General features: G+C 34.6%; 1 protein-coding gene across 1 annotated transcript; it reads right to left on the reverse strand.

Annotated features, from left to right (window-relative positions):
- Positions 1 to 5,377: 5,377 nt before the first annotated feature.
- LOC127839549 (neural-cadherin-like) lies at positions 5,378 to 26,932 on the reverse strand. The gene is made up of 22 exons (XM_052367939.1): positions 26,920 to 26,932; positions 26,179 to 26,425; positions 25,409 to 25,658; positions 24,903 to 25,014; positions 23,577 to 23,703; positions 22,982 to 23,232; positions 22,589 to 22,863; positions 21,805 to 22,257; positions 20,973 to 21,338; positions 19,211 to 19,334; positions 15,575 to 15,660; positions 15,158 to 15,335; positions 13,783 to 13,926; positions 13,271 to 13,386; positions 12,084 to 12,245; positions 11,520 to 11,835; positions 8,776 to 9,096; positions 8,465 to 8,607; positions 7,400 to 7,650; positions 7,135 to 7,274; positions 6,400 to 6,663; positions 5,378 to 5,604 (listed from the first exon to the last, which is right to left on the reverse strand). The coding sequence occupies exons 1-22, from the start codon at positions 26,930 to 26,932 to the stop codon at positions 5,378 to 5,380; spliced, it is 4,566 nt and encodes a 1,521-aa protein (XP_052223899.1).

Here is a 26,932-nt window from a genome sequence, read left to right on the forward strand (position 1 = left end):
TTCTAATAAGTTTTAAATCTGGTAAAAATATTAATCTGTTTACCCAATTGGCTTTGAGAGATGTTCAGAATATGTAAATAGCTAACAGTTTAAACCACCGACGGCATAATATTGTATGATTCGCTTTCTGGTTATTTTCGTTTACTTTAAAGTGATATTATGGGCATATTTCACTGTTGAATTGAACTGTAAAGAAATAACAGATCAAAAGAGTTAGTTAAAATGTGGTTACTGACCAATAATCTGCAACTCATCTTGCTATCAGTTGTTTATATTTTTATATTTATATATATATTATATTCGATATTTTACATGACTCATCCAGTCCTCTAAGGCGAAATGATCCATAAAAATAGTGTCTTTGTGTCGTATGAATGAATCTGCACTAAAACTATTAGGATTCACATCGTTAATCGAATTATTTCTGTCGTCAGTTGTCAAAACGAAAGTACGGTTGATATTCAAATGCATTATTTTTCTTTTTCCGGGATATTGTTTTAGTTAGTTAACAAATATAAGTGTATATAAAGTGAAAACACCAAAAATAAACAAAGGTTGCGATAGACACATATAAACTGTTAGATGCCCATAATATCACTTTAAATTAAGCTTTTATACGAAAAGTATTCCAGTACTTTGCATGGCCATAAATTTTAATATGCATGATAGTTTGAGCTGAAATATTATCCCAGTGTGACCCAAATTCGACGATGTTACGGTTACATGAAGCAATATTTAGCAAATAATGAAAGAAATAATGAAATGTTTAATAGCACAAAATAATAATTTTTAACTCGGCTGTATTACTTTGAAATGATTCCAAGACAATAATCATCCATTTAATCAATACAAATAGAACATCGTCGAATTTAGGTGTCGTCGAATTTGGGTTGCGGTAGGATAAATATTGTTTCTACTAAAAATGTTTCATGACATTCATTATTCCTATATTTATTCAATATGCGTGATTTATGAAATTGTTTTAACTGCATGTCTCGACTAAATTTTTCTATCAAATCGTCGTTTCATCTGTGACGAATTGGTAATTCGCTGTGACGTCTGTTCTTGACACTGAAAGATAAACACTTTTTATGTATACTGGTCATAATACTCAATTTGACAAAACTATAATTTTGCACGGAAAACAGCGATGTTAAAAAGTATTGTTTCAACCTATATATTATACACTGTTCTGGCTTGATTCATAACGACAAATCGAACAAGAATCTAAATGGTGTTTGGTTTCAGTGCTTTATAGGGATACATTAGTGAAATGAATCAATTAATATTTCACTGTTATGTGACTTGCCAATCGCCAATTTTTGTGATATTCAATGGAAACAATACAGATCTAAAATTGCGACATTATGTTATTATTTGGATGAACTCAGATTATAAGTATATAGAACAGTTAAGTCGTTGTTAAATAGAACATCAGCAAACAACTATTTTATTTTTTGGGGGTTGTGGAAAAAGTAGATATTTTATTCACGGGTGACAAAAGAAAAATAATATAAAACAAGAGATGTGTTTGTCAGAAACACAATGCCCCCTACTGTGCCGCTTTGAAGCAATATATTTGACCTTTGACCTTACAGGATGACCGTGACCTTTCACCACTCAAAATGTGCAGCTCCATGAAATATACATGGATGCCAAATATCAAATTACTATCTTCAATATTGCAAAAGTTATCGGCAATGTTAAAGTTTTCAGACGGTCGCACAGACTGACAGACAGACGGACTGACGGACAATTCAACTGCTATATGCCACCCTACCGGGGGCATGAAAATATGATGGAACTATTTTCTGTATGAAAACTTATGAACTCAAATCTATACTAAACCGTTACAAACAAATAGTGCTTATACAAAACATTCACTCACTCGGATTCACCTGCACGTTATCATATTGTTCGAGTCTTGACTGTGTGGGTGACAGCGATGAGTACGCCAAAGCAACTAATGCTGTAGAGGTAAAATTGTTTAATTCAAATTATACAAATGTATTTTGACCTTTAAGGCAAACAACGGTATGTTTGAACTTATGTAAACAAACTTTTCGACTTTTAATACATAGACTACGTGTTCTATTAATTCTAAATGTGTGCAATATGCCAATCAGTAGATTCATATCAATGTTGTTTTGCAAAAGTATCTTTATAAATATGTCTTGTTACGTTGGTTTCTTTGGAGTACTTCGTATTTGTCATTTTCTTGTAAGGCTGTTGGCAGTTCGTCGTATACAGATTCAGATGTCTCTGTAAGAGTAAATTTGTTCAATGGTTACCGCAAAGCTTTTTCGGACTTCTTTTAGCAAACTAATTTCGTAACAAATATATCAGCTTGCATACTTTCGATACAAACGATGGGTACGCTAAGGAAAATGATGCTGTAGAGGTTAAATAGTTTAATTTAAATTATACAAATGTATTTTATTCTTTAAGGTACACATTCCGACCATGGCAAGACCGGTATGCTTTCACTTTGTATACACTCTAATCGACTTTAAATGCATAAAATACACATGTTCTATTAATTCTTAATGCATATCACTAAAATCATATCAATGATGTTTTTCAAAAGTATTAATATATATCTCGTTACTTTGGTTTCTTCGGAGCACTTCGTATTTGTTATTTTCTTGTAAAGCTGTTGGCAGTTCTTCGTATACGGATTCAGATGTCTCTGTAAGGGTGTATTTGTTTAATGGTTACCGCAAACGTTTTCCTGACTTCATTAAGCAAACGGATTTTGTGACAAATATATCAGCTTGCATTCTTAGAAAACAACGCGTATGCAGTTATTTTAATTTGTGGTCGTTTTTTACCAGTTTAAAATCAAACCCACGCTCGTATAGTGACACGTGTTTTTTTATTATTTAGAACGCAACACAATACGTACGGTTTGTAATCGGTATTTCGTCATAGTGTTCAGTTCCAGTCGATGATGGTGATGCATCGATGGAAGAAGAAGCTGTTGCTGTAGAAGTCCCATTTTTACTAGATAGAGATGCTCTTCAAAAATTGAATATGACAAATAGTTTGGGTTTATAAGCACCAATATTAATTGATAAATGTTTATAGGCATACATTTTAGACAATGACTGAATACAACAGGACGTAGTCAGAATATTTTAGGCTTGAAACCAAATGCAAGTAAAGGACATGCAAAAGCATATGTCACAACTACAGAATTCACCCCTTTGGAACGGCCAATATGAATGTTAATCATTGGGCTTTACAACAGTTTCGAGGAACAGAAAACTTCACACTTAGCCAAAAATTAGTTACTTAAAATGGTCGATTAAAAATGGCAAACATAGAAAATACGCAACTGAAACAAATATACAAACATTTTCAAAGCTGGGTGACCACATTAACACGTTAAAACACATTGTAGCTTTAACCGGTTTTAAGGCACTAAGAACCTTATTAACAAATACTGAACAATATTCATCAATCAAATAGGTATGTAAATCAATTAATTGATAATCTTAATTATAAACATACTTACCGACGTCTTCTATGCCTCAAGTATAATACAATGACCACAGTACAAACGACGATTAGTACAATGATTGCCAGGATGATGCCGACAAGCGCCGATTGAGATAGTCCATCTGTCTTCTCTTTCTCCGCCGCTGGAAGGTATTTCTCATATTACAGGTATCATGTTTGGGTGTCTATAATGTGCATTGATGAGTTGTTTAATAAAAAGATTTATCTGCCGATTTATTTCGGTTAATAAAACATTATAAGTTGGATTATTATTCAATTTGATGACATTTATTCTGACACAAATAAGCGGTATCCCTGAAAGTGATTAACCCAACATATGCCGCATAAGTAAACGGATATAAAGGTTACCTTTCCAAAAACTTGTTCACAGATTATCGCGTTTCCGAAAAATTGACTTGTTTGGCATTTTGTTATTTTGAAAATAAATGCATTAACTTGATAGATTAATAGAATACTAACAACCTGAACTTAATTAAACATGGACAAGATTTTAAACGCCAACAGCACCGAGATTCGAAAGGGGTTGTACGAATCGAAATGACATCGCGTCACCTTTCAAATATCCCAACAACTATATTGCATAAGGCGTCTTTCAGATGTAAAAAATCTATGTGGTCAACCCATTGTAAAAGAATCAATGCATATTTTTTCATACTTTCGAGTTTGTTATTATGTATATTTCAAACTTTGATAGGTAATATATTCAGTTTAGGACTATGAATGTGTTGTCCATTTACATTTGAAATCTGTGAACAAACGTCAAAAAATAATGTTACCATGAAAACGTAGAATTTGGATGACCAAAACTCATATATATATATATATATATATATATATATATATATATATATATATATATATATATATATATATATATATATATATATATATATATATATATATATATGTAAAAATGTAAAGTGAATCCGGACTTAGATATCAATATATTGTAAAAGTAAACAAAAGTCTCATGGGTATAAGAAAAACTGTATTAAAATATGCCGACCGGTTTCGCACAGCTCATCAGGAGAAAAGAACGTTAATAAAAATATCGAGTTATCCGGCATTCAAGGCCGGGTCTTTTGAAAAAAAAATCTAAGACTTTATTACTAGATCGTGATCGTATGTTTGAATTATTTAAACCAGGTGTGTAAAATATAGTTATTTTCAAAGATCAATAAAACAACTTACAATAGCAGTATTATTCAATATTTCGATTAATGAATATCCAAAACTTAACGATATGGTTGTTTTATGTTTCTTAGTCATGGGCGCTGTTCCGCTTGTAAAAATACAACTGTACTTAAAAAAAAACTCGTGTTTCTATACATGTCCCTTTAAGTGCTAGATTTGATGTGTAGTATTTGTTTTAGTCACGGCAAAAAACCGTCATGGTGATGAACATTTGACTACTATCATTCAAGTAAGAGCATACATACTTTTTTCTTTATGTTCCATTTACTTTTGAAGTTATTCTTTCACATTTCATTTGTCAGCGACCTCAAACAATTACTCGGAAAACAAGTCTTATGCTTTAATTGAACAGCTGTAGTAAAAACAGTGGTATGGATATGTTGCAAGTTTATCGTAACCAATAGTATAAGCACATACATGGGCATAATTCTGCTCATTTACTGTTTAGATGTATGGACTTTGGTGAAAGATCTCAAACATTGAACCGAAACACATGCTTTAAGTTTCAATAAAATACCAGTGGTAGAAGTAGTGATATGTTAAGTTGCACTTTTACTTTATCTGAAACACGGGCGCCGGTTTTTTAGGGGCAGAGTAAAGCTCGCCGAGCTCAAAATTGTGTATAAAATATACGCATGTTCCTCATTGCTTTAAAAAATGTCTACTTCATGTAATAATTAATTGTAATGGACTGTTTACCGTCAAGTTGCGTGTTATTATCCTTGCCGTTGATTTTAATATTTAGGAATCGGTGGCCACACTGCTGGTCTGAACGGTTCAATCCTTGCAGATCGCACATCCAGATAGGTAACTTAACCACTCGCTCGAAGCCACCGTCGAACTCTCCTGTGACCTTCAACTTAGCAGTACCACGGTTGCTATCACCAGCTTGAATGTACAGTTATTATAAAGAGTAACTAAATGGATATCGAAATGCCTAAATATGCTTACTTCTTCAATATCGGGTTTTAAAAGAATGCTTGTCTTTATAAATGACATTACTAATAATAACAAAAGAACAAAACCACGGCCGTACAGCTATTGTGCCACTGCTTTTGAAGATGCTTTGATAAACAAGCCCATTATACTTCCGAGTTTTCGCTTAGGACCAGAAGTTTTGAAAAAATTATGAATAAATCTACAAGTCGGGTAGTTTATATGCATGTTGATATATTTTCCTACATATTACTTCTTGATGAAATACAATGAATCGTGAACCAGCGAATATAAATTTATGCAGAAATATACAAAACATGCACTAAAACCCATTCGGAAACGTTAGGATCAATACATATTGTGAAATGGCGGGGTTTAAAAAAGCAAATCGATGTTCAAGCATATACATGTATGTCGAGCAATTTCGATCAAAGTAAATTGCTAGTGACATCAAACGATTGCTGTTAAAATTATACAAGTTGCTGCTGAACAAAACAGGGCTTCGGACCGATCTAACTGATGTTTTTTCCCCAAAATGGATGGAGAAAATGAACAGGGCATTAACGCGTTTATAAAATTTATATCCAAAAATAATGGCGCAAATTATTAACGTCCGTGAACATGACGTATTTTTTTTTCAGAGATCTTGGTCAACTGACAATGGAATAATAATTGTCTTTTTTGGAAACAAACGACGTTAAGTGATATTTAACAATTTCAACACCTCTTTGTCTTACTAGTACCCACCCATATCCTTAGTTAAACTGAAGTTGTTGGTATTGCTGCTGGGGCAGCCACTGCCCGAAAGTTGGCAGTTGCACTGGGGAGAGCCACCTTCGTAGCTACAGTCGAGGTCAAACTGGTAGGGGCCCCCATTGCCTGGGCCGTCGGCATCTGTTGCAGTGATAGTTAGTATCTCTTCGTCGTTGTACTGCTGGTGCTCCATCAGGTTCCCAGTCAGGTCTTTCTGTTTAAAGTCTGGGAAGTTGTCGTTAATGTCAGTCACCGACACTGTCAACGTAGCAGTGCCTGTGTTTTGTGGAAGCCCTTGTGAAATTCAGACAGGAGTAAGGTTTTTAAATATTATCCCATTATGTTGAGTAACAGTTTTTGACAAGTTTATATCAATGATAAATTACACTTACCTGATATTAATGTAAGCATTTCCGAAATATTTCCATGTGTTGAATCATAGAGCAACACTCAAACAGGTTGAAGTTGGTCAGACTTTACTAAATTATTAATGCCCAGGTCTTATTTCACCACACCCAGTGTATGTACATGTTCCTTGACTGATATTCAGATTCTTGCTTATATACTCTCTAGTCGATGATTGCATACATCATATATGTAACATTGTGTTGTAATTAATTAAACGCATCGCCTGATTACGTCCATTCTTTAATTAAAAAACACATTTTATATGTTGTATTATTGACAGATTAAAAGTTCATCAAAGATTTGACAAAGTTATGATCTTACCATTTACGTTGTCAATAGCAAGTATATGCAGAACGTGAATTGAAGTTGTTTCATAGTCTAAAGGATTCTCAATAAACACCTCTCCATTCTGGTTGATTCTAAACCGTTTGGTCCTGTCTCTATCATGTGCAATGTAGTATCTGCAAAAAATATTTTAAGCTGTTATATATTTACCTGAGCCATCTTACATTTCATTGAACTATATTTTAGTCAATTATTTCAAGCAATTATGAAATAAACTTGTTCAAAGACATTAAGAACTTACTGAAACTTCTCGTATTCTGGATTCACATCCCTATCAAAAGCATTAAATCGGGCAATAGATTTTCCTACTGCAACATTTTCAGCAACAGTCACCGACTTTTGATCTTCATTAAATGTCGGGATCTCGTCGTTGTAATCAATTACAAGTATTTGAATGCGGGTCTGATCTTTGTGATTGGGATCCGTATCAACAACAACGGCAGTAAGGGTAAAATTTCTTTGTAGATTGACTTGGTTATCATAGTCGACAGCCTGTTAAAGAAAAAAAAAATGCTTCCATCAAGAAAATGGTAAACGCCACTGTCTCTCCTCACAAAAATGTATACGAAGTAAAATTTGGAAATTAAATTTTTCCGTTCCCGCTGTGAACGCAGATACACCATCACAATTTTCTTGAAATTTGTATTGCATGTTTTTGCAAATGTTATTGCAAATGTGCAGGGATGTCAATGAATGTTAAAATTCATACACATCTAGACATTGAGATGTAATATCCGAATACCGTTTGGATATATATTTGTATTTTTTAGTCAATTATTGTAATATAAACAATACATGTACGCAGATTGTTTCTTTTGACACTTCAAATTAATGAACTCTAAAAAATATGTAACGAAAGTGTGCTTTTTGAAAATGTTAATATGCTACAGCTGGCGAGGCCTTATGCGCCATCTAGCATATACATATACAACACCGTTGCTATTGTGTTTGTAACGATGTTCTTAAAACATGTATTTTAATTAATTAAATTTCATGAAAAAAAGGCTATACACAAATTACGATATGAAACTACTGTCCTATTTATGATATAGTATCCGAACATCCATATTTTGTTGACATCTCTACACATTGCGAATCGTTTGTTTGGATAATTACTTCTAAATGCAATGCAACTAACTGTTTTTAAGCGGACATTTGATTTCCGTTATGCTTGTCGTTCGCAATATTAATGAACGTTTATATCCGTTAAATGATCGTTTTTGCAACATGAGAAAGCATACGAGCTGCAAAGCTATATTTCCTGCGAATTGGTTAATCATTTTCTAGTAACCGTTTGAAACGTTACCTTAAATATTGTGAGGACTCCTTGGTTTGTTTCCCGATCCTGGTTCATTTTGAAGTATGTTATTGAGGCGTCATCAAGAGAAAATGTCAGCTCGGCGTTTACACCAATGTCAGCATCAAAGGCTTGGATTCTACCAACCTCACCTATAAGAACAATACATTTACACATAGAGTGACAGTATTTAGAATTAAAATAGACCGTATCTTTTTAAAAATAACAGTAAACAGGGTAAAATGAAAATATGTCTACCTTTAGATCCACACTTATATAACTTTCAATGTATAGAGTATTTTTTATGAAAATGACCATACCTTCCGTTTGGTGCTCTGACAGGACAAACTTGTAAGTCTGATTAAATTTTGGTGCATTGTCATTAACGTCTTCAACAGTAATAGTCAACGTTCCGGAACCAGTTTGTTTGGGAGTTCCTCTATCAACAGCCTTCATCGTGAGGAAGTACTTATTAACTCTCTCCCTGTCCAGGATGCTATTTGTTCGAATAGATGTTCCGGACAGACTAAAGTGCACCTGAGTTGGCTCTGGTGATTGACTTATAATCGCCAGGTCAAACTTGCTATTGTCCAGAAGTGGGTCATCGTAGTCCACGACCCCAACCTTTCCAAGAACCACAGCTGGAATGAATGGGCAATGTTTCAGTGTTCATAATTGGCCAATGCTCATCGGATGGCCTTACATACGATCACGATTTGTAGTAAACACAATTTGTACAACACATCTCCATAAAATAGAAACAACCTGCCCCAAGACAGCGTTCTTGACTAGTCTGGATGGTATAATGTACATTTTTCTGTCAGTCAAGTGATATTATGACCACAAAGACATATTTAAAGTTGAGTACTTGTAGGTCATAAAGTAAATATAAAATTAAAGCTGAACATCTTACAATTTAAACAAAAAATGTGACCATGCCAAGAAACTAGATATTCAATTATTTATGGAATAGGGTTTAAAGTAAGGTCTGCACATAGGCTACATTTACATAAAATGACAGTGTAAAACTCTATCAGTTCTACCATTATTGATCAGAATCCATTGAGAAGAAACTGTTTTCTATGCTATGTAAAAATGACATAGATCAAACAAGCCCATAGCTCAGTTAACCCATGGGTTTCATGTATGTTACCTACAAATTTTCATCACAATACCTCAATCAAAGCTAATCGAGCAGAAACACTTTTTGCTATTTTTTATAACAGTGATCTACTCCATCTTTGCAGCGCAATATCCCCATCCTAAAGGATGTTGAGCAAACTTTATATCAAGATTACCATCAATGATCTTTACCCAACTGGTCTGCATTATAAAGAAGTGAAACTCCAGCTGCTGGAGCAGTATTGAATTTTCATTAAAAACAATTAGTTGGTCCATTATTTAAGGCAAGTGACCGATTGCCCAAACAGTACAAAACAGCACAATACAGCACAATACAAACCAACATAAACACAAAATATGAATAAAGCTGGGGTCACCGCCTTGGAACGGTCAATGCAAAGCATTGGGGATTTAAACCTGGTTATAGAGCGCTCAACCTCACACTTGGCCCAGCAATATTCATAATACATTTAAGTGTAAATAAAATTTAACGTCATAGCATTGTAACTCAAATTAAACAATAATAAAAGGGAATTAAAACGCATTCAATTTAATTACTATTTAATTACTCAATTGAATTGAAGATACAAGAGTAATAGAATGACAACTTTTTGACTAACGATCAAATAAAACTATTAACAATTGTCAACTACATTCCTTCTTTATAGAAAAGATTTGAGAATATAGAATCATATAGTAAACATCTCAGATAATCATCGCGCAAATACAGGAAGAAGCAGCAATAATGGGTGTAAAAATTCCATCTTACATAGCTTGGTTGTTTATGTGACTGCTAAACAAATTAAAAATAATTAAATAAAACAAGAAACGCCTATCAGAGAGAAAATATAAATAAAATGGAACGTTATAAACCCAATGACCTATGTCAGCTAGACATTAGAGTTATTGCGTTCAAACACTTAACTGAATCACCCAAGTACATTTGTACTTAATGTATGAAAGTGTCATAATTTCACTCATTTTGCAGCCCAGAGTTATTGGGCTTTGGTGACATACACATAAATTATGATCTCCAAGACATGTGTAAAGTTTCAGTTAAATATCTTTTGGAATACCAGAGCCATGAACATATTGCATGCAAATTTTAACATGAATTTAAACTTGCAAGCAAACCTTAACCTGACTTTTCTATGAACAAAAGGGGGAATATTCAAGATATAAGAATGTTTAAAATTAAGTCTTTGATGGATTGTTTTACAAATTAGTTCAGAACATAAGTACATACGTACATTTCAATGTCAGAGGTGGACATAGAGATGTACAATTGTTCCATGAAAAGCTTTTTAAGTAGGAAAAGGGGCATAATTCTGCTCAACTGCAGGTCTGAGTTATAGGCCTTAATGAGTGATCCCTCTTAAGACATGTGTGAAGTTTGAATTAAATATCTATTGTAGTTACAGAGATATGTATAGTTACTTGTGGCATGCAAACTTTAACCTTAATTTCAACTTGTACGCAAAGTTAAGCCCGACTTTATAAGTACCAAAAAGGCATAACCCTGTTAAAATGACGGTCACAGTTATAGGTCTTAGTAAATTAATGTGCATACAGACAATAACTGTATTTGACATTTTTAGTCAAAATTCAAGGTGTGTATGGAGATGTTGCATGTTCAACTAAAGCAAATTTCAAAGCAGTGAAAAAGGCATGCTTCTGCTAAATGCAGAGTAAGAGAACTTTGTCAGTGCCCTCAAATAATAACCCCAAACATGAGTGACAAGTTTCATTTGAGTAGCAACAATAGCAATATGTTGAATGTTAACAATTAACTTGATCATTACATGGACATAGACAGCGACATTTGGGTGAATATCACAGATCCAAGTATTCAGTGAATATTCTAGTTAAAAACATATTTCATATAAATAATATTTTGATTCTATTCTATTCATGTATAGCATGGTTTTAAATTGTTACTTACGTGGTGGCTGTTCCTCTCTTACAGTCATTTGCATTGCTTCTGTTGGGAATTCAGGAGCTTTGTCATTGACATCAATGGGTCGAAAAGTGACCTCACCGTACCCATAGAGGGGTTTCTTATCTAACGGAGCATCACGCACCTCAACTGTGAACTTGAATTCAGCAAGCCCATCTGGGAAATCTCTGTCCAATGCCTTTATAATCCTTAAATCTCCATTTGAACTGATGGCAAAGAAATTTTGACTTAGACTGTCTGAGAAACGAAGACTGTAGAAAAATGTGTTTACCCCGTTGTTGTCTTTGTCTGTAACTTTGATCTGAAGAAAAATATGGGATCTAAATAGGCAGCAAACAATGTGTACAATATCAAATATTTAAAAGTGATCCTTGATGATTATCATTGCATCTTCCACAACAAAAAGACATTGGCTTAATATGAACAGAAACAGTGATACATTGGTGATTAATGATTTTCAAGTCATGCAGGTCGAATCGATCAAGAATTTAATTGTCATCATGCAGTGCAGAGGATATCCGCAATTGAGTTCAAAATTGGCAAACGTACAGTTACAAGCTTTCCAACCACAGAGTTATCGTTTTCAGTGATGTTGGTATAAGAGTAGTCCTGGACAACAGGTGGGTTGTCATTGGAGTCCAGAATGTTGATGGTCACATTGGTCGAACTGGTGAATATGGAGTCCGACACTTGAACATTCATGGTGTAAACCTATTAACAAGACAAAAGCAATACTCATTTAAGACTTGAATCGAACATTATCTCATCATCAAACTGATCAGTAGATGACACCAATATAGATCATTAGTTTACTTCATCTTGTTAAACAACATAACAATTCTTTGAGCCATGAGTACTATTTTTTAGTAAACTTAAGATTTAATAACTGCATTGACTTATAGCAGCCAAATTACCATATGTAATTTTATGTTCAGCAGTCTTCACGAATAACTTTTTGGAGCAGTAGACATTCGGACCAGTAAGTGTAAAAAAAATCACTGGACCGAATTACTTTTTACTAGACCAATACAGTTATGGGATTTTGACATAAACGAATCTGTTCTAGATCTATATCTAGATTTACTATTATGATATAACATTTAACTGCAGATAACAATTTGTCATTGACATGACCTTCTGAAATAAATATTAAACGAATGTAGATTGTTCAGTAGTTTATTATCTACAAAGAACGCTACCTATGGTACCGAAAAGCACGGTGTTTTAATCGAAAAAGTTTGGAACATTTTTTACGCCTTACGGGTCAAACATATCACAATAAAATGTTCATAGTATCATAAATTAATGAATACAGACAAGATTAATAGTTTAAATGTGGCATTAAAGGCACTAAAATACACGTGTTATTCAGTTCATTTAACCTTTTTATTCGAAAATGACGAGAGTACTCGATATGAATGAGACGTCATTGCGCAAATCCGATGCGCGCTAGTCATAATCATCCTGATTTATTTTTTTGGTTTTCTTTGTATTTCATTACTGAATATGAACATTTCTTCACTAGATTTGGACATTCCTTTACATCCAAAATTGATTGGGCCATCGGACCAGTCATCTGTAATTTTCTACTGGACCGACGGTAATTTTGGTGGACCTGGTCTTCGGTCCAGTGGCTAAATTCGAACACCGGTTTTGTCGACTTTTGACTAAATGTTCAGTCTATCATACACATTTTAAAGGGATAAAAACAGAGATAAAAAAGTACATCAGCATACCCTTTGTCCCTGATCAAAGTCTATTTCTCCGGCCACATAAATGTCCCCAGTTTGTGCAACAATAGCAAACGGTACATTGGAGCTACCAGAGCGAATAGAATAGGATAGCACAGCATCTAAAGCATGAATCAAAACAAACATGTTCAAGATGGGATCAGTGTAAATACATGCAAGTTTTTGCTGAGAAAACATTGTGCATTGAATGTAAATCAGGATTAATATATTGATAAGGATTCAAAAACTGCAAATATAATTATACATTTAATTATCCAAAATTTTGAACCAGTTGTCAAAACAAGCTGAGGTAAATTTTCAAGTCTTATAATACAAAAAATACGGTGGTCATTAGGACAGTCTGTGAACGAGTGCCTCTTACAATCACAAACAAAAGAAGTGAACAAACTGGGCCAGAATTTTGTGCAATAGCCAACGTATAAAGCTTTGAATGCGTTCCCCATCATTGTTCAATACACATAGACAACTATTTGTTTAAGTATTTTAAACGAATGTACCTGAATCTCGGTCTGTGGCAGTGACCCTTGCCACTGATTTACCAATAATGGTGTCTTCAGCAACATCAAAGTTATACATGGTCTTCTCAAAAGTTGGGACATTGTCATTCACGTCCTGTATGGTTATTTTAACTGTTACTAGTCCTGTAAATAGATATTGAAAATGTGCCATCACATTCAAATTCAATTCTACTGTTATGGAATTATTCTTTTACACAAAGTGTTTTCTAAAGAAAAATTTAGTCTAGGCAAAAAGTAACATCCCGGATCAGCCTGTGTGAACTCATGTGCTTATCTGGGATAGTTGAAATACATGCATAAAGCCTGCTTATCCCAGCCAGATTATTCTGGTTGTCTTTCACAGAATGTATGGGACTTTTAAGTATTCATTTATCCCTTTTATGCTTCAATCTAATACTTAATGTAACATCTTCACTAATAATACTGTAAACGTATAGAAATTCGTCGGTATGATATTTCGTGGTTTTATTAAAAAAACCTAATTTGTTGACATCTTATTTCGTGGATTTCAAATAAAAATCAACTATATCGTTGAAACGTAATTTCGTGGATTTCAAATTTTCGGGGAAGACTGACCGACATAATAATTAAACTTTTATTAAAACAACGAGAGTAATAACGAAACATAATCTGCTAATCTGTGTTGACAGCAAGACTTGAGGTTAATGTGCACTGAAGCACGAAAGTGTTGCCGATAATTGTCGATATGAGCGATAAAGCGGTGCACTTGTGGGTCCCCATTCGCTAATTGCAATCAATGTTGTTTTGACAATATTTGCAATTCTCAGCGCAATAGGTCCACTAGTAGTAACAATTGAGTAAAAAGATCCCCAAAATACACATGTGAAAACCGTTATGTCTCTTTTAACTTAAATTGGCACTTATTAACATATGTGATCAATCTGCAAACTGTGATTTTGACATTGTAGTTCTTATCATACTAAGTAATCATAAACATCTTAGTTCAAACATATATAATTTATGTCAAATGGGTGGAAAATAACAACAAAATTTTCAATTCGGATATATTTTAATTAGTCAAGATATAGTGTAATGTGACCGACAGAAGTGAAGAAACTATTACAAAAAACAACTATCTCGGATAACTAACAACAGAAGAAAATGTCAAAAATGACATTGGATTAAAAATGTATAAATAATAATCGTTGGTACTTGAATTCGTGGTTCAGCAGACCAACAAAATCCACGAAAATTCGTACCACACGAAATTAAATGTTTTTACAGTAGATGGTTTATGTAATTTAAAAGTAAAATAAGAAATATCTATGATTAAGAAATGATAGTCCATATCATTTTCCCTCTGTTAGAGCCATGTCTACTGTATAGTGCATACCTGTGTTGGGACTTCCGTCAATTGTAAGCGCAGATGGGGCACCATCAATTGCCTTAACACTGATTAAGTACACATTCCCTAGTTCACGGTCAAACACTGCTTTTGTAGATAAAACACCTGACAGAGAATTGATCGTGAACTTTCCACTGGTGTCCGAGAAAATTTCGTATTTGACAATCTTAAACATCAAAGAAGACAATATATGTGTTTAAATAGTTAACCAAAGAAGAAGACAAATACAATTTCAAATATAATCATGATAGCATGAAATCAAAGCATTCATGAGTGTGATTTATAAACCACTGCCGCGGAGGAAAAAGCACTAACCCCTACTCCCCTTTATTGGTTTCAACAATTGACATTGAGATTGAGGAAATCAGTTGAAAGGATGAGAAATAACACCCTTTGCATTTATACCAAGTTGTTTGGAGAGGTCCCATCACCATCTGTGGCTCGAATTGTGTCGACAATCTGTCCAGCGCCTGGTGTGGTAGTGTAGTCACCTTCTAGTAGCTTCAGTTCCAAGAAATTTGACTCCTCATCAATACCGAGGAAAGTAGGTGGGTTGTCATTGGAGTCCAGAATGTTGATGGTCACATTGGTCGAACTGGTGAATATGGAGTCCGACACTTGAACATTCATGGTGTAAACCTATTAACAAGACAAAAGCAATACTCATTTAAGACTTGAATCGAACATTATCTCATCATCAAACTGATCAGTAGATGACACCAATATAGATCATTAGTTTACTTCATCTTGTTAAACAACATAACAATTCTTTGAGCCATGAGTACTATTTTTTAGTAAACTTAAGATTTAATAACTGCATTGACTTATAGCAGCCAAATTACCATATGTAATTTTATGTTCAGCAGTCTTCACGAATAACTTTTTGGAGCAGTGGACATTCGGACCAGTAAGTGTAAAAAAAATCACTGGACCGAATTACTTTTTACTAGACCAATACAGTTATGGGATTTTGACATAAACGAATCTGTTCTAGATCTATATCTAGATCTACTATTATGATATTACATTTTACTGCAGATAACAATTTGTCATTGACATGACCTTCTGAAATAAATATTAAACAAATGTAGATTGTTCAGTAGTTTATTATCTACAAAGAACGCTACCTATGGTACCGAAAAGCACGGTGTTTTGATCGGAAAAGTTTGGAACATTTTTACGCCTTACGGGTCAAACATATCACAATAAAATGTTCATAGTATCATAAATTAATGAATACAGACAAGATTAATAGTTTAAATATGGCATTAAAGGCACTAAAATACACGTGTTATTCAGTTCATTTAACCTTTTTATTCGAAAAAGACGAGAGTATTCGATATGAATGAGACGTCATTGCGCAAATCCGATGCGCGCTAGTCATAATCATCCTGATTTATTTGTATGGTTTTCTTTGTATTTCATTACTGAATATGAACATTTCATCACTAGATTTGGACATTCCTTTACATCCAAAATTGATTGGGCCATCGGACAAGTCATCTGTAATTTTCTACTGGACCGACGGTAATTTTGGTGGACCTGGTCTTCGGTCCAGTGGCTAAATTCGAACACCGGTTTTGTCGACTTTTGACTAAATTTTCAGTCTATCATACACATTTCAAAGGGATAAAAACAGAGATAAAAAAGTACATCAGCATACCCTTTGTCCCTGATCAAAGTCTATTTCTCCGGCCACATAAATGTCCCCAGTTTGTGCAACAATAGCAAACGGTACATTGGAGCTACCAGAGCGAATAGAATATGATAGCACAGCATCTAAAGCATGAATCAAAGCAAACATGTTCAAGATGGGATCAGTGTAAATACATGCAAGTTTTTGCTGAGAAAACATTGTGCATTGAATGTAAATCAGGATTAATATATTGATAAGGATTCAAAAACTGCAAATATAATTATACATTTAATTATCCAAAATTTTGAACCAGTTGTCAAAACAAGCTGAGGTAAATTTTCAAGTCTTATAATACAAAAAATACGGTGGTCATTAGGACAGTCTGTGAACGAGTGCCTCTTACAATCACAAACAAAAGAAGTGAACAAACTGGGCCAGAATTTTGTGCAATAGCCAACGTATAAAGCTTTGAATGCGTTCCCCATCATTGTTCAATACACATAGACAACTATTTGTTTAAGTATTTTAAACGAATGTACCTGAATCTCGGTCTGTGGCAGTGACCCTTGCCACTGATTTACCAATAATGGTGTCTTCAGCAACATCAAAGTTATACATGGTCTTCTCAAAAGTTGGGACATTGTCATTCACGTCCTGTATGGTTATTTTAACTGTTACTAGTCCTGTAAATAGATATTGAAAATGTGCCATCACATTCAAATTCAATTCTACTGTTATGGAATTATTCTTTTACACAAAGTGTTTTCTAAAGAAAAATTTAGTCTAGGCAAAAAGTAACATCCCGGATCAGCCTGTGTGAACTCATGTGCTTATCTGGGATAGTTGAAATACATGCATAAAGCCTGCTTATCCCAGCCAGATTATTCTGGTTGTTTTTCACAGAATATATGGGACTTTTAAGTATTCAATTATCCCTTTTATGCTTAATGTAACATCTTCACTAATAATACTGTAAACGTATAGAAATTCGTCGGTATGATATTTCGTGGTTTTATTAAAAAAACCTAATTTGTTGACATCTTATTTCGTGGATTTCAAATAAAAATCAACTATATCGTTGAAACGTAATTTCGTGGATTTCAAATTTTCGGGGAAGACTGACCGACATAATAATTAAACTTTTATTAAAACAACGAGAGTAATAACGAAACATAATCTGCTAATCTGTGTTGACAGCAAGACTTGAGGTTAATGTGCACTGAAGCACGAAAGTGTTGCCGATAATTGTCGATATGAGCGATAAAGCGGTGCACTTGTGGGTCCCCATTCGCTAATTGCAATCAATGTTGTTTTGACAATATTTGCAATTCTCAGCGCAATAGGTCCACTAGTAGTAACAATTGAGTAATAAGGTCCCCAAAATACACATGTGAAAACCGTTATGTCTCTTTTAACTTAAATTGGCACTAATTGACATATGTGATCAATCTGCAAACTGTGATTTTGACATTGTAGTTCTTATCATACTAAGTAATCATAAACATCTTAGTTCAAACATATATAATTTATGTCAAATGGGTGGAAAATAACAACAAAATTTTCAATTCGGATATATTTTAATTAGTCAAGATATAGTGTAATGTGACCGACAGAAGTGAAGAAACTATTACAAAAAACAACTATCTCGGATAACTAACAACAGAAGAAAATGTCAAAAATGACATTGGATTAAAAATGTATAAATAATAATCGTTGGTACTTGAATTCGTGGTTCAGCAGACCAACAAAATCCACAAAAATTCGTACCACACTAAATTTAATGTTTTTACAGTAGATGGCTTATGTAATTTAAAAGTAAAAATAAGAAATATCTATGATTAAGAAATGATGGTCCATATCCTTTTCCCTCTTTTAGAGCCATGTCTATTGTATAGTGCATACCTGTGTTGGGACTTCCGTCACTTGTAAGCGCAGATGGGGCACCATCAATTGCCTTAACACTGATTGTGTACACATTCTCTAGTTCACGGTCAAACACGGCTTTTGTAGATAAAACACCTGACAGAGAATTGATCGTGAACTTTCCACTGGTGTCCGAGAAAATTTCGTATTTGACAATCTAAAACATCAAAGAAGACAATATATGTGTTTAAATAGTTAACCAAAGAAGAAGACCAATACAATTTCAAATATAATCATGATAACATGAAATCGAAGCATTCATGAGTGTGATTTATGAACCACTGCCGCGGAGCAAAAAGCGCTTACCCCTACCCCCCTTTATTGGTTTCAACAATTGACATTGAAATTGAGGAAATCATTTGAAAGGATGAGAAATAACACCCTTTGCATTTATACCAAGTTGTTTGGAGAGGTCCCATCAACATCTGTGGCTCGAATTGTGTCGACAGTCTGTCCAGCGTCTGGTCTGGTAGTGTAGTCACCTTCTAGTAGCTTCAGTTCCAAGAAATTTGACTCCTCATCAATACCGAGGAAAGTAGGCGTGACATCATTGACATCTTTCACGTTAATTGTACACTTTTTTGAGGATCGTTGATTTTTTATATCCTGCAACAGAAACATTTATGATCATCAATTACACATTTTTTAAAAGATGCTATGGTTGTTGAGATCAGCATTTGTCAGTGACAATATGTCTATTCTGTGACTCTGAAGACGTGCACACATTTGTTGAAATCATGTAGTACATGTAGATACGAAGATTTGCACTTCTACGAGAAACAAGATAATGCTTTCAAAAATACAATGTTGCCCCTACAGGAAGCCTCATCAAAATGTGATCTGGTGATATGGCCTATTGGCATTTGAAGATGTCAGAGGAATACAAACACATTTAGAATGTCTAAAACTAATGGGGAATGAGTCTTATCAGTTGAAAAGCACAGTTGTGGCTGATATCAATGGTTTGTGGCAATATTTACCGACCCATACATAAATCTTACAGAGATATAGACCTCTAGCATGCCAATTTTTACAGCAACGTTTTAAGTTAAAACAGATACCAAACTGTGCTTAATTCAATTCACATTAAATGCCTGGGCAAATGACAATCACAATAAAAATGTTAATGTTTTCTTTCCTGAATCTCAAAACAAACGGGAGACGGAAAACTACAACGGGCGAGGCATGGTATGGTATTGCGCGAGGGGGGGGGGTTAGAGGGTTATGGTTAGGGTTTGGGTTAGTGTTAGGGGTCGGGTTAGGGTTTGGGTAAGCCTAAACCCAACCCTAACCCTAACCCGACCCCTAACCCTAACCCTTACCCTAACCCTTTTTGGGGGTTATCACCCCTGACCATGCCTCGCCCGTTGTAGTTTTCCGTCTCCCCGAAACAAACAGTACCGGTATTTCCATTTATATTTATGTATCTAAGATATCTCTTTTCTGGTGTGCTATCTCTAAGCGCTAATTTATGAATGAGACTGTAGATCTATCATGAAAAATTATGTCATATCACTCATATATACACATATAACAACAGAACATCTTTAGCTGAAGATCATTTGCAGAGCTTAGTAAGAAATAGTTTTCAATATTTAAGATACAAATGAGGATAAATAGGCAGTTTAAAAGTGCGTTACAATAGAAATATTACTTGCTTAGTAATAATAAGAGATGTGTTCGTCAGAAACACAATGCCCCCTATTGCGCCGCTTTGAAATAAAAATTTCTTTGTTTTTTGACCTTTGACCTTGAAGGATGACCTTGACCTTCCACCACTCAAAATGTGCATCTTCATGAGAGCGCCTTTTTGAACTTTTTTTTGTCCTTTGACCTTGAAGGATGACCTTGACCTTGAACTTCCACCACTCAAAATGTTCAGCTCCAGGAGATACACATGCATGCCAAATATCAAGTTGCTTTTTTCAATAGTGAAAAAGTTATGGCCAACGTTTTTTTTTTCGGACAGACAGACAGACTGACATACACACATACTGACATACTGACACACTGACGGACAGTTCAACTGCTAAATGCCACCCTCAAGGGGGGCATAATAAAAGCTTGTTGTCCAATCCTTCATAGCCTAAAGTTTAAGATTAGCAGTCTTATTTAACCCCTTTGCATCTAAACTTGTAATTGCGGGTTATTCGGACAATATACTATGACCAACAAGTACTATCTATTAAATTAAACAACAATTAAGTTCACTCTTAAAATGTAATGTCATAACTGCATATTTACCGTGGCTAGCAAAGTAACAGAATACACTGTTGCTTTTTCATAATCCAAGTTTGTCAAGAGTCGCAGGGCTCCAGTTTGATTGAGACCACTTGCTGCATTTGATGAAGCGGTAAAAAGACCGCCAAAATTGTCCAGAAGTCCAAAGCTAAGGGTTGGCAATGATGCGTTTCTTGACTGTGCCGTAAAAGTGAGCAAAGCATTAGCAATGCTAACATTTTCAGCAACTGTGACAATATAACTTTCTTCCGATCCTAACCATACTGGAGGCAAAGCGTTTGCTTCCTCTACTATGCTGACATTGATTGTCACATTACTGAACAGTGGAGGGGTGCCTTGATCTGCTGCTTGCACTCTAATTGTCAGCACCTAGATCAAAAAAAAGAAAATATTGTATACATGTGATCTCAACATCTTCTTCTTACAAGTACCAATAAAGTACAAGAGCACCGCATAACGGGTGCCACGCTTTGCTGCGGGTGCAGTTTTGAATAGATGAAAGCTTGTCAGAACATTTTTTATTTTTTTTTTAGAGGTCACAGTGACCTTGACCTTTGACCTTGTTACCAAAAAATGGGTGTGGCATGTAGAACTCACCAAGGTGCAGCTACATATGAAGTTTCAAAATTGTTGGTTGAAGCACTTTGATTTTAGAGCCAATGTTAAAAACCTTGACAAAATGTCAACGCCAACAGCGGACACAACATGACGAGCTGGCTATGACAATACCTCGGGTTTTCTTCGAAAACAGCCGAGCTCAAAACCAGCAAGATGCATTTTCGTAAAACAATATCAAACATGTTAACATTCATATATAGAATCAATAAATACCTACATTTAAATTTTGAGGCAGTGTTTGGTTCACTCTTATTGTCCCAGTGTACTTCCCGTTGTCATCGATTATAAAGTAGTTCCCAGGATTATATACCAAGGAATACACAATCTGCCCATTCGAACTGATGTCTGCATCAGTTGCCTCTACAGTGTCCACAATAGTTCCAACACTTGCGGTTTTCAGGACTTTGAAGGCATTCAATGGTCCAAACACTGGAGCATTGTCGTTGATGTCCTCTATTTGGATCAAAAGAAGACAAGTTCCTTGCAGACCACCACCATCCTCACCAATCACGTTGATTGAAATTTTTGAGCCTGTCAATTTGTCTCTGTCAATTTTTGCACTGGTGGTGATCACTCCAGAGGTAGAATTGATAACAAATGGCACATTCTGCTCACGAATTGAGTATGTAACCTTTCCATTCTTGCCATAATCTGTGTCTGTAGCAGTAACCTGGAATACATTAATGAATGTTTGATTCATACAATAATACAGCAATTTAGAAATGAATTAAACATAACAATTAACCCTTTCAGTGCCGGAACCGAATTTTAAAGGCCTTTGCAAACAGTTTGGATCCAGATGAGACGCCACAGAATGTGGCGTCTCATCTGGATCCAAACTGTTTGCTATTCTGATAGTATTCTTTGAAAAAAAATGAAGAAAATGCTTATTTTAGAAATTCAGCAGACGATATTTTAGCAGACGACAAATTTCCCAGCATGCAAAGGGTTAATAATGCACATTACAGATCATGTTCTGTAAGATAAGTCATATCAAGTACCTGAATAACAGTTGCTCCTGTCACTTCTTCCTTAACTTTTGGATTCAGCAATTGACAATTATCAAAGCTTGGCCTAACGGTATTGTCAGTGAGAATATTGACAGTCAAAGTGCTGGTGCTAGACTTGGTCTGAGTATTGCCACAACAAGCACCATCATCAGTGGCAATAATACCCAGCCTGTACTCAAAGTCACTGATCTGGGCTTGACTGTCAACAATTTTCTGTTGAAGCACCACACGTCCTGAATTCTGATCAATTTGAAACTTTGGGTTGTCTGAAATTTTCAATTAAGAATTTGAGATAAATTAAAGAAAATATCAGAAGCGAAATGCAAGCAGATTTTGAGAGAAACTTTTGTAATGATAACAATATCAAAAGCAATTAATACTTACTTGAAACAAATCTATATTTGACACCATCACCATCTGCATCTGTGGCCTTTGCCTGATAGATTTCAGTTCCTACAGGTGCATTGTATCTGACATCGGCTGTCATGTTTTCTGTAAACACTGGCTTCTCATCATTGACATTAGTAAGGAAAATTCTCACAGTGGCGTCTCCAGTGCGCTGAATATCGCCATTATCAGTGGCGGTAACAGTGAAGTCATATAGTTTGACTTGCAAGCTGTCATAATCTAAGGCTCTACAACAAATTGTATTACCAAATATTAATATATGTACATGCACTTATCTATTTTAATTGTATCACAAATCTATTACCATGTCATTTGTTATGCATTGATTATTTTACTAAAAATATTTCTTAACAACATTAAAATTAATAATAATGAAAGTTATAAAGTCCATTAATAAATCCCTTATAGTTCAATGAAGTTAATTATAATGGCAACATGTTATTGGCACTGACCATCTATTTGTTAGGTTAGTACATGTACATTATGACCATTTATTATACAATAATGAACTATTTAATATTGATACAACAAATAAATGCTTAACATCATTCTTCACAATATATACCCTTACTTATTGACAATGATGTCTGCAGTGTATGGATTTTCCATCCTATTTGGATCAACTGCTTGGACTCTGAAGTGGTCGTTGTTTACACTAAAGGAAATTTTGGAATTAAGGTCCTGGTCAGTAGCCGTAACTACAAAACAAAAGTCAAAAGAGCTACTTCTTGTTTAAATTTTTTATGTTCATTAACAGATCGAAAATAACACAAGAAGTGGTGGAAAATGCATTCATTGACAAATACCACAACAGTGGCCAAATGTATTGTATAAAAGAGATGGGTGCTCTATCCAAAGGTTTACACCGCAGTAATAAACAATGATTTATAAATAAAAAAACATTTGTGTGTGCCTTATTATAGATGATGTCAATTCAAGAGTTTATTGAATATTTATAAGTTGATAGACAACATGAAACATTAGTTAGGACACAACTAAGATTAAAAACAACTAGATTTGGATTGTTACATAGAAATGTCAGTTGTTGTAAAATTGCGTAGTACACTTATGATTTATGACATTTAAAGCACATGGTCCATAACTAATTTTGGAAAGTAATTATGATAATTAGAGCATGCTTAATTACTATTTGGAAAAAAACATCTGAGACCAAAGCATCAGAAGGCTTTTAACTCTTTCAGTGCTGGAACCGAAGGCCTTTGCAAACAGTTTGGATCCAGATGAGACGCCACAGAATGCGGAATCTCATCAGGATCCAAACTGTTTGCTAGTCTGATAGTATTCTTTGAAAAAAAATCAAAGAAAATGCTAATTTTAGAAATTCACCAGACAACATATTAGCAGACGACAAATTTCCCAGCATGCAGAGGGTTAAAGTTTAATAAAATAAAATATCACAATGGTTGAATTTTGGTTTTTAATTTATTTGTTTTAGTACAGTGCCAGGTAAACCATCATACAATGATCATATGTAAAATGTGTTCTAATAAATTTAATAACATCATGATTTACTAAAAATTAAAAAGTATGTTCTATGTGCATACTTTTATTATTACTAATTTTGTATCTTGTAAAACATTAAAATCTCCAGTTTATTATGGACCCATTTTAAGCTATGAAACGGAAAAATATTTTCTGTCAGGAATGTTGTACATGTAAGAGGCCCTTCATGGGTGTAGATTTTGTTACGTAATTTTCCAGGGTTTAAGATGTTGCAATACATAATGAGATGGTACAGAAGCAGGATTCATAAAATACAGGGTAGGTGTGGAAAATGTATTTGTTGTCTTTTTCTAAGCAACCTTTTTTCGGAACAAACCATGAGTAATGTATTTGTCTAACGACTATAATAAAGTATAAAACACTTTGTTTGAACCTTGAAGAAGAACTGCACCAACAGCTATGTTTTCGCTCACAGTCTCTTTTTTGTACGTAGAAATGCTGAACCTTGGATTAAACTCATTTTTGTCTGTCAATTGAACAACCATCTAGAAAATACATTTAGGGCATTATATACATATATTTAGCATTTAACATGATTCTTCGTAAAAATTGAATGCAATGATTGAAGGGAATAATAAATAAAATAATTAACACAAGAAAGCCCCCAAAAAGCTACGTAATAGCTACATATTTCAGTACCCCAAATCAATTAAAGAAAATTATAAAAAATTATTATTCTAGCACTTTTATGCTGAGGGCAAGTAAACAATTCACCAAATCCAGACAATCATCCTGTAACTATTAACATTGGCAACTTTCAGGATGGTATTCACGTATGATATTAGCACCTTGTTAAGTGTATTAATTAACTTATATTCACACCTATCTGCACCAAGATATATAATACAAACTAGATGACCTCGTAACCCACTCACTCACCGGGACAGTACTGGACAGCCCTGTGGAAGCCTCGGTCACCTTGATGCTCAGGTTGAAGTCCTTGGGGTCCACTTCATGGTCCATGGACCTCAGCACGTACAGGTCGCACTCCTTAACGTCACCAGATGTCTGGGCAGCCAGGCGCGCTTCAAACAAATTGCTTACTTGACTGTTGCCGTCCAGGATGGAGAATATCACTGCATTATTCTGGAAGCTTCTCACCTTGATGCGGTTCAGGTCCGTTGTTATCCTTAAAGAAATTCAAATTAATTAACATGTGAATGTAATTTTTCTGACACAGTTGTTAATATTAATTGTTCATTTCCCCAAATTTTCTGCTGCTCATCGCAGCAAAATTTCCATTCAAAATGGTTTATATTTACAATAACATTTAAAACAAATGATGTATTTGTCAGAAACACAATGCCCCCTACTGCGCCGCTTTGACTTTTTTTCACCTTTGACCTTGAAGGATGACCTTGACCTTTCACCACTCAAAATTTGCAGCTCCATGAGATGCACATGCATGCCATATATCAAGTTGCTATCTTCAATATTGCAAAAGGTTAAAGTTTTGGGACAGAATGACAGAGTGACACATCGACACAATGACAGGTCAAAAACAATATTCCCCCGATCATTCAATGCGGGGGAATAAAAACTCAGGCAAGTAAGTTGTGTTTCAAATTAACTAAGCCATTTTCTAAGTTGTTGATAGAAAACAATTTGAAATTGGTCATTCAAACAAGAGCCACATAGAACCATTGTACCTTTGGTTGACAGCATTATCCTCCTGGAACCTGTATGTGAATTGTTCAAGTTTGAACTGTGGAGCCCGTGGACCGACCAAGATCTGAACAGTTGCGAATGTGACCTGGGTTGTATTACCATTCCGATCTGTGGCACGAACTGTAATATTCAGCTGCTGATTGTTCTGGAATGGTGCCTGACCAATGCGCTTTATGTCTGCCCTATTTCCAACGATGACAACACCAAAGTAGGTGTCCGAACTTCCGTCTACAAATATAAAAAAATAAAGAAAACATAAACTAATCAGAGGTTTTTTCTCTCAAAATTTTGGGAATTGGGCCCGGTCTCATTTGACTTCAATGGGGAAAAAAAGTTGTTGATTTTTTGCTTAGAAAAATTCTTTGATATTGAACCAATGCCCCAGATAATTATTTGGGAAATAGGGTTTTCACCCATCGATTTAAACAAATAGGGTGATTTCATTCTTGAAATAGGGTGAAATCATTTGTAAAAATGCATACCTATTGCTGCTTTACTTTTGTTGAAGCTGCACACTTGTATTGAATCAATTAAACTGTACACTTTAATAAACTGAAGTTTCATAACATCTTTATTCTTGAAAATGTCCTTAATATAAACTTTAAACTTTAAAAAAATCGATAACACAAATTATTCTGCACTTTTTGGCTCTTGCTTTCTTGGTTCGAAAAAGTTTGCAATCGACTGATATTTTGGCGCAACACTCGCAGACGTCTTTCAACCTCTCTTAAACAT

Source organism: Dreissena polymorpha, chromosome 7 (genome assembly GCF_020536995.1).
Source record: "Dreissena polymorpha isolate Duluth1 chromosome 7, UMN_Dpol_1.0, whole genome shotgun sequence".
In the NCBI taxonomy this organism is placed as follows: domain Eukaryota; kingdom Metazoa; phylum Mollusca; class Bivalvia; order Myida; family Dreissenidae; genus Dreissena; species Dreissena polymorpha.

What these genes read in the sequence shown, in the direction of transcription:
- LOC127839549 (XM_052367939.1), bottom strand. An exon ending in CACTGCCTCAAAATTTAAAT is followed by an intron (nt 21,339 to 21,804) that starts GTAGGTATTTAT and finishes TTTTTGATCTAG; the next exon opens with GTGCTGACAATTAGAGTGCA. An exon ending in GGAACTGAAGCTACTAGAAG is followed by an intron (nt 15,661 to 19,210) that starts GTGACTACACTA and finishes AGCTACTAGAAG; the next exon opens with GTGACTACACTACCACACCA.